The 8625-nt window shown below is 41.1% G+C and overlaps 2 protein-coding genes across 2 annotated transcripts; one reads left to right on the top strand and one right to left on the bottom strand.

The window, feature by feature from the left end:
* Nucleotides 1-1380: 1380 nt before the first annotated feature.
* Nucleotides 1381-6766, top strand: taf5 (TAF5 RNA polymerase II, TATA box binding protein (TBP)-associated factor). The gene is made up of 11 exons (XM_061722821.1): nucleotides 1381-1786; nucleotides 2929-3160; nucleotides 3258-3573; nucleotides 3695-3858; nucleotides 4098-4233; nucleotides 4348-4468; nucleotides 4570-4699; nucleotides 4787-4951; nucleotides 5072-5249; nucleotides 5972-6149; nucleotides 6254-6766. The coding sequence occupies exons 1-11, from the start codon at nucleotides 1381-1383 to the stop codon at nucleotides 6466-6468; spliced, it is 2241 nt and encodes a 746-aa protein (XP_061578805.1). The 3' UTR covers nucleotides 6469-6766.
* Nucleotides 6767-6782: 16 nt separating this feature from the next.
* On the bottom strand, nucleotides 6783-8483 carry atp5md (ATP synthase membrane subunit k). The gene is made up of 4 exons (XM_061722822.1): nucleotides 8390-8483; nucleotides 7167-7275; nucleotides 6990-7083; nucleotides 6783-6897 (listed from the first exon to the last, which is right to left on the bottom strand). The coding sequence occupies exons 2-3, from the start codon at nucleotides 7254-7256 to the stop codon at nucleotides 6994-6996; spliced, it is 180 nt and encodes a 59-aa protein (XP_061578806.1). The 5' UTR covers nucleotides 7257-7275; nucleotides 8390-8483; the 3' UTR covers nucleotides 6783-6897; nucleotides 6990-6993.
* Nucleotides 8484-8625: the final 142 nt, after the last annotated feature.

Genomic DNA, 8625 nt, shown 5'->3' on the forward strand with positions numbered 1-8625 from the left:
TACCTTTAGCCCCTTTCACACAGCCAGTTCGAGGCGGGAACGTTGCGCCTTTAAGCCGCCTCGCTGTTCTGTGTGAAAGTCACGGAGGCGGAATGGGGGGGCCAAGTGGCCCCACCAATAACCCGGCAGCGGAGGTAGTCACAGAGCCGTCACAGAGACGAAACGGGGTCTGTGTGAATGACACAGCCGGCATGCCGCTGACATGACGGTCGGACTGACGCTGTCGTCACGCCTCTGATTGCGGAACGCCGGCATGCTGTGTGAATTTACAGACGGGAGCGGCGTTATGCCGGCGTTGTATGGTTCTGTGTGAACCAACAAAGGCGGCGTATTGGCAGGACTTCTTTACACCAATATTGCGGAATCTCTGTATGAAAGGGGCTTTTGATTGATACGACAGTTGGCAAAATTTGCCTATCCTGCAACCATAATTAGAATAATAAAACAATTAGAACTTTATTTAAAAGGGATATCTCTGTAGTTCCATACGTGATCCCATATTGGAATAAATATGTAGAAAATAATTAACTGGAAGAAGGTCTGGCTCTCACCCAACTAATACCTGGTGACAAACAAAGTTAAAGAAATTTCATTTAAGTTAATTCATAAATTCTATCCTACAAATGATCACATTGTAAAAAGATTCAAAAGAAATATCGATTCAAAATGTACTTTTTGTTCTGCAAATTCGGAAACAATGACTCACTTATTCTGGCTGTGCCCCATTGTTCAAACTTTTTGGAGTGAAATGTGTAATTTTGTGTCTGAAAGCATTGAAATTGATTTCAAATTATTTTGGAAGGATGTGTTGTTTGGTGTTTTTGACCATGTTGTTGGTTGTGACCGATTAGAACAAACCCAAAATAAACATTTATTATTAATTTGTTGATTATCCTTGCAAAATTCCACATCCACAAATCCAAATTCTTACACAAAAAACCTCTTTTTTTTACTTTTAATTGTGAATTCAATCAGTATCTGGACTCTATTAAGTTTTCTACAAATTCAAAAGCAATCAAAACCATAAATGTATGTAAATGTTTTGGCTTTTTGTTATAATTTCATCCACCCTGGCTGGTTATAATGTGTTGTGCTTTTTGTTTTGTATTTTATTTGATTTATACTCTTTATATGTTATAGTTCAACTTGACATTGCATAATGTGAAGATATATGAAGATATGTAATCATTGTACTTTTTGCAAATGTTAAATAAAATAATAAAAATAAATAAATACCAGAGCCGTTTCTTTTTTACGTAAGGGGCGGGGCTTATTCTACGTCCGTGTACGTTCAAAAGTAACAACCAATCAGATGATCCAATCCCGTGAAGTTGGTACTATCCGGTTTTTAATCTCGCACATGCGCATTTCATTTCAAAAATGGCGGCCGTGCAAGGCGGTATGGTCGACGCCAAAGATGAAATAGACATAAAAACTGAACCACAAAGCGACGGCTTCGCAGCGACTGCTGCAAATGACGCCAGGCCGCTTTCTGCGCCCCCCAGCTCCAGCAGCTCGACCGTGAGCAGCAAACCTGCGGCAGGAGTCCCGGAGGACCAGCAGACGCTGCTGGCAGTCCTTCAATTTCTTAAAAAGAACAACCTTGCGGAGTCCGTGGAGATACTGCGCCGTGAGGCGGGATTGCCGGAGGATGCGCTCGACCCGAAGGGGACCGACTCCAGCGGGTCCGGGGGTGCTGCGGGGGACACGGATGGCGTGGATGCGACCACCCTGCTCAGCCGGGTCACCGTCTCAGCGTCCGCCGGGGCGCAGGCACCAGTCAAAGGTCCGCCGTTAAGGCTCATTTATGGTTCCGCGTTACACCGACGCAGATTCTACGGCGTAGGGTACGCGTCGCCGCGTACCCTACGGCGTAGTCTGCGTCGTTTTAACGCAGAACCATAATTCAGGTTTAACTGAGCTCTTTTGTATTTGATCAAATGAAGCAGACACCCAACTTCTCGTGACTGTGTAATATTACTCAATAGTTTCATGTTTGCAGCAAACTAACGATTTTAGCTAAAGATACAACCAATTAGGGCTGGGCGTTATATATCGAGATTTTAATATATATCGATATATTTTCAAACGCGATATGGTACGAGACAATATCGTTTATTTCGATTAAAAAAAAATATATATATATATATATATATGATTTTGATATAGCTTATTTTGTGACAAATTGACTTGAATGAGATTTGCAAAAATGTTTTGTCAACTGTCAACCTCAGTGGAAAAGTCTGCCTGTTACTGTCTACATTGTATTAATTGCAGTGTATTTTAATTTAATTGTTATGCAGGAAAGGGATATTTTTTTTATTTTATTCAAGAAGCATTTTTATTCTATATATGCAGGCAGTTTATTTTTATTTCATTTGTTTTATACATTTTGATATTGTGCAGACCTCTGCTATTAAATGTACCTGTGTGACATTTGGCACGAGGCTTTGTATTAAAACTGATTGTTTTTTTTAAGGGTTTGCCTCAGAAAAAAATGAAGCTAACAGAGATGCTATGCTATAATGCTTTGGGGGAAACCCCAATTAAGGCACAGAAAAAATATCGATATATATCGAGTATCGCCATTCAGCTAGAAAATATCGAGATTTGACTTTTGGTCCATATCGCCCAGCCCTACAACCAATGTATTACTATAAACTAGAAGAAATGGAAGAGTTCCTACCGTGATAGCAGTTCATTGTGTTTTTTGGGTGAGTTGATGCGATTTACAGAACAACATAGACTTAATTTCATGACTTTTTTTGTATGTTTCCACTGAAAATGAAAGAGTAAAAGTGCAAATGGTGTGAGAAAATGGTTGTTTTTCTACGTGAATGCCATGATCCCAAAAGTTACGGTATTTGAAAACTTGTTGCAAAAGGGCAATGCTGACGGAAGGACAACTTCTCACTACAACTGTTTCAGCCTCAGCTGGGGAGGATCAGCCAGATGTCAGCGTGGTGCTGTCTGCCTACAGCCAGCAGGGGGATCCAGCTCTGTACGGGGTTTACTACAGAGATCTCAAGAAGTTCATTGAATCCGTTTTGGACTGCCACCGAGCAGAGCTGTCTCAGGTTTTCTACCCACTGTTTGTCCACATGTACCTGGAACTGGTGTACAACAACCACGAGACTGAGGCCAAGGTCTTCTTTGGAAAGTGAGGCTCATTCATGTGATAATTTTCCTAATATACAACACAGTCTTCACCCTGCATATGTCCTTACACCCAACGTATCCACTTCTCTCCATCCTAGGTTCAGTGGTGACCAGGAGTGTTACTACGCGGATGATTTGCGTGTTTTGTCCAGCCTGACGAAGAAAGAGCACATGAAAGGCAATGAGACCCTGCTGGACTTCCGTACCAGCAAGTTTGTCCTCCGCATCTCCCGTGACTCCTACCAGCTTTTTAAGAGGCACCTGCAGGAGCGTCAGAACAACCAGATTTGGAATATTATCCAGGAGCATCTCTACATTGACATCTTTGATGGCATGCCACGCAGCAAGAGCCAGATTGATGCCATGTCGGGCAGTTTGGCGGGAGAGGCAAAGCGAGAGGCCAATAAGGCCAAGGTTGGATGAATACACTGGAGTTATAATCACGTGTTTGTTCTCCATTGTTCATTACAATCGTATGACAGCTGTGCTGAAGAAATAACTTTTCCTAATTTCATGTTTGTTCCAACCGTGGTAGGTTTACTATGGGCTGCTGAAAGAGCCGGAGATCGAGCTGCCTCTTGATGACGAGGATGAGGAGGCAGAGAATGAGGAGGGTAAGCCAAAGAAGAAAAAGCCCAAGAAGGACAGCGTCGGCTCCAAAAGCAAGAAACAGGATCCAAATGCTCCCTCACAGAATAGGTTGGCATTTTTCCATCTAACAATGTGCTGTGTAGTATCAGCTCCTTTTGTGCTGGTGTTTATGGAGCGCAGTCTCATAATATACTATATGTCAAATGATTTTGTAATTTGCATTTTCTTGCATTTCTGCTGATAACCTTAATTTTTATCAAACCAATGTGTAGCAATTGGATTACTACAGCCCTCCCAGGCAGAATCTCTTTGGTTTATGATTAAAAAATGGTTTTATTTCTGTATAGAATACCTCTACCAGAACTAAAAGACTCAGACAAGCTGGACAAGATCATGTCCATGAAGGAAGCTACTAAGAAAATCCGTCTGGCACCAGATAATCTTCCTTCAATCTGCTTCTACTCTTTTCTCAATGCATACCAGGTAAAGGACCTTAATAACTTCCCCCTTGTTTACCTTTACACATCTTAGCTGTAGATAGATATTTAACAGTTGTTAGCAATGTAATGTACAACGGGCATCATTTCACCTGTGCAGGGTCTGACTGCAGTGGACTTCACTGATGACTCCAGCCTGATCGCAGGAGGCTTTGCTGACTCCACAGTACGGGTGTGGAGTGTCACACCAAAAAAGCTCAGGAAGATCAAGTCTGCAGCAGGTATGCCCTATGACACTGAGTCATAATATTGTCAGTTATTGATAGGAAAATTGGTAATTGCTTTCCTTTTGATTTCCTCTTTCTCCCATTTTTCTGTGAAGACTTGAATCTGATTGACAAAGAGTCAGATGATGTGCTGGAGAGGATTATGGATGAAAAGACGGCCAGTGAGTCAAAGATACTCTGTGGACACAGTGGCCCGGTGTATGGCATCAGCTTCAGCCCAGACAGGTAGATTTGGAACAAGAGGGAAGTGAAGAGACTCATTTGTTCAGCTTCTTATTTAATGGAATAATGTTGATTGATTTTTGGTTTCAGAAACTACCTGTTGTCAAGTTCTGAAGATGGCACCGTTAGGTTGTGGAGTCTTCAAACATTCACTTGTCTGGTGGGCTATAAAGGCCACAACTACCCAGTGTGGGACACACAGTTTTCTCCTTACGGATACTATTTTATCTCTGGGGGGCATGATCGGGTTGCACGGTAAGAAACGGCTGAACCAATTCAAATAATGTCTGAATTAGCAATTTCATAGTTATGTTTTGTTTAAAAAATTAAGTAAATTCATAGTTCTTTTTGTGTCTTTCTTGTTTTTTCCAACAGACTTTGGGCGACAGATCACTACCAGCCTCTACGTATATTTGCTGGTCACCTGGCTGACGTCACTAGCACTTGTTTTCATCCCAATGCCAACTATGTGGCTACAGGGTCATCTGACCGCACGATTCGCATCTGGGATGTTCTTACTGGAAACTGTGTCCGCATTTTCACTGGTCATAAGGTCAGAGTCTAAGAGCAGCCCTCTGTTTTGTCCTCCCAGTTAAGAAAAGTCAGTTTCACCTTTTCCCTTAGGTGTTCATTTTAATACCATTAAAGACATGGCAACATTTACATGATAAAATGTTGGTCATGGTTTTGAATTATTAAAGTGGCTAAAATTAGTATTAAATCCAGTTTTCTTGACAGTAAGAACCTGACACCGAGCAGTTTTGATTGGTGTAACACTACCCACATTTGGATGTCATTTTTTATTTATTCTCCTTAGATTGTATTGAACAGATGGTTGATGGTTCAGGTCATAGTTGAGATACAGTTCCATCACAAATATGGATGCCCATTGGTTTGATCTAAAAAATAAAAACATATTTAAAAGTTCACACTATCCTAATAGTGCAAATGGAAGAACCTTGACACTTGCAGCAAAAATATCTTGTGTGGTCTGAAGAAAAACACTCAAGATACTGATTCATTTGAATTGTTTTCACACTTTCTGACTGCTAATAACTTTTACTTGTATTCCAAATGAAAGAGAACTGACCTATGTATAATAATCAGTATATTGAATGAACATGGATGTGTTTGTCAAAGGTGCCATCTTCTAACCTGTAAGAACTGTTGGTTAAGATAACTTTTAGGAAGTATTTAAAGTCAAGGATACTTCATCCAGCTAATTAAATTGAACACTGCAGAGACCACTATTGAAGTCTTAACTGTATCCTGCAGGGTCCCATCCACACAGTAGCTTTCTCTCCCAACGGGAAGTTCCTGGCCTCGGGAGCGACTGACGGCAGAGTGCTGCTGTGGGACATCGGTCACGGGCTGATGGTCGGAGAGCTCAAGGGCCACACGGACACGGTCTACTCCCTCAGGTTCAGCAGGGACGGAGAGATCCTCGCCTCCGGTGGGTGTTCATTTTCCATCTTCATGCTTTTTTGATATCAGTTGCTAAATTCAAACAGTAGCAGCAAGTAAAGTTTGTGTGACATAGTTGTTTGTGTTTTCTAGGTTCTATGGACAACACGGTTCGTCTGTGGGATGTAGTGAAAGCATTTGATGATTTAGAGACTGATGACTTCACAGCAGCTACCGGACATGTCCATCTACAAGACAACTCTCAGGAACTTCTGTTAGGCACCTACATGACGAAATCTACGCCAGTCATACACCTTCACTTTACACGGAGGAACCTGCTTCTGGCTGCAGGAGCCTATAATCCATAGACACTACTGCACTGAGAGAAAATTGACAAATTGAAATGACATGATCATAACTCCTGAGCTCAAAATGTAAACTAGCTTATCAGTCTAACATCAAGCTGCACGAGGACAAAAACAAACTCGGCTTAGCCGGTCGTCACGTCTGATAGATCACGTCTATTACAGTTCTGGCAGGAGGAAGTGCCCCTGTGCACTGAGGACCATTTTTATGAATCACTGCCATGAATATAGTTTTATTCTGTACATGGCTGACATTTCTGTAACATAGTTTTTCATAATGGTATACACTGTAAATAAACGAAGGTGTTTTCTAAATACTGGGTGTAAAGATTCTTTATTGTCAACATGGGGAAATAGGTGATATTTCAATACAAGCATATCCAGCTGCTCCCTCCACTCCCAGCTGTTACAACATTTAGTCAAAATGGAAACCTGTCAGGAGACAAAACAAGTGGTTTGAGTTAACTGGACGGTGGAATAGATTGCATCGTAGAAAACGGCATGTAAAGACAAAATGTACTTACATAACTACTTGTCTGTGACAGCTGCCTGTTTCTTTGGCTTCAATTTGAAGAAAAGGAAGAGGGTTGCAATAGTGGCATATGTTGCCAACACACACTGCAAAATAAAAATGCATTTAAGAATTTTGCAAACATCATTTTAAGACACTGCACACAAAAAAAAAAATGAATACAACTCACATTTCTCCTTCCTGTAATTGTGTATGAGTTGAAGTACTTGGCAATTCCAGTGTACTGGTGCTGAGTTCCAGCAGCATCGTGTCCTCCCATGATGGATAGATTAATGGTCCTGAGAAAGAAAAAAAGGTTATGACTGATGTGCAAATTTATTCTTGAGCTTTGATATATGGCCTCAAATACAGAGTTCAAGGTTCACTTTATTAATCTCCCACGTGAGAAATTGGTCTCGGAGTAGAGGCCACGATGCTGCAGTACAGACTGACACCGACAGCAGAAACATAATTATTTGCAAATTGGAGAAGGGTAACTTTATTTTTTTTTATATACACACACAACAGATGTCCATCTATGATCTGTTCCTTTAACAACATATTTCCATCTGCACCGTTTTACTAAAGCACCACTCTCTGGACTCCACTCAGTTTGAACCTGCCTTTGATACTTTACAATAAGCTCCTGTTAATAACAGAGTGATTTTAGCTGCAGTGAATACACAGCCTCTTCTCTTCCATTGATCCTGATTATCCTGCTACTGAAATTTTACTCTGAAACCAGCAAAAACCCAGGAATGTGGCTTGATAGCATTCAAGATTCATATCTAATAACCGACACAAAATTGTCACCCAAAAGAGGATTAATGTATAGTATAAGAGATCTGTCTTCTATCAATAAAAATAGTGCACAGCTAGTCCTGAGATATGGAAATCTACATCATCATACCATCAACAGTAGAGGTTAAACTGTCTACATCATACTGCATTACATTTTAACGTATTAAAGCTCAACATGATATAAATAATTAAACGTGGGATGAATACTTAACTACGACATAATCTGTTATTCAACAGAAAGAGAGTTTGATGCTGTAATAAAATGACCTCTACATGAATATGTTCTTACAGCTTCTTCCACATAGTTTGGTTCAGACTAAGAGGACATGCTTCTTGGAATCGTCTAGTGCAAAATGACTTTCCTCAAAGGCAGATGTGGTTTACAAAGCAGCAGGATGTAAAGTTAGTAAGCATGTAGCACATTAGCTTGCAGATTATTTTAAAACAAACCGTAACTTGCTACATTAGCTTGATAGCTAGGTCAATGCATTAGGCATTAACATGATGATACATTGCAAAAGAGTGGTTTAAAAGACAAGTCCACGCATAATCACTGTTCTTGAAAACAAACACAACAGAATAAGTGGTTTAGATAAACGTCTTAAGGCTTACCTTTGACTCACTGTCCAGGCAGAATGAGGCAGGTGTCCTTCAGCAGAGGCCGCAATGCTGGAGTCTCCAGGAAATCCCGCCTCCGGCCGAACACGTGTCTGCGTTTCTATTGGTCCACCGTGCTGTCACTCAAACACGTGGTGCGAAGCCGCCGCTCAGAGGTTTAACCGCACGTCAATCACCGTATCTCCTCCGTCATTGGACGAAAATGGAAACGCCCACATGAGTTTCTCTTC

Source organism: Cololabis saira, chromosome 1, assembly GCF_033807715.1.
Source record: "Cololabis saira isolate AMF1-May2022 chromosome 1, fColSai1.1, whole genome shotgun sequence".
NCBI classification, from domain to species: Eukaryota; Metazoa; Chordata; class Actinopteri; order Beloniformes; family Belonidae; genus Cololabis; species Cololabis saira.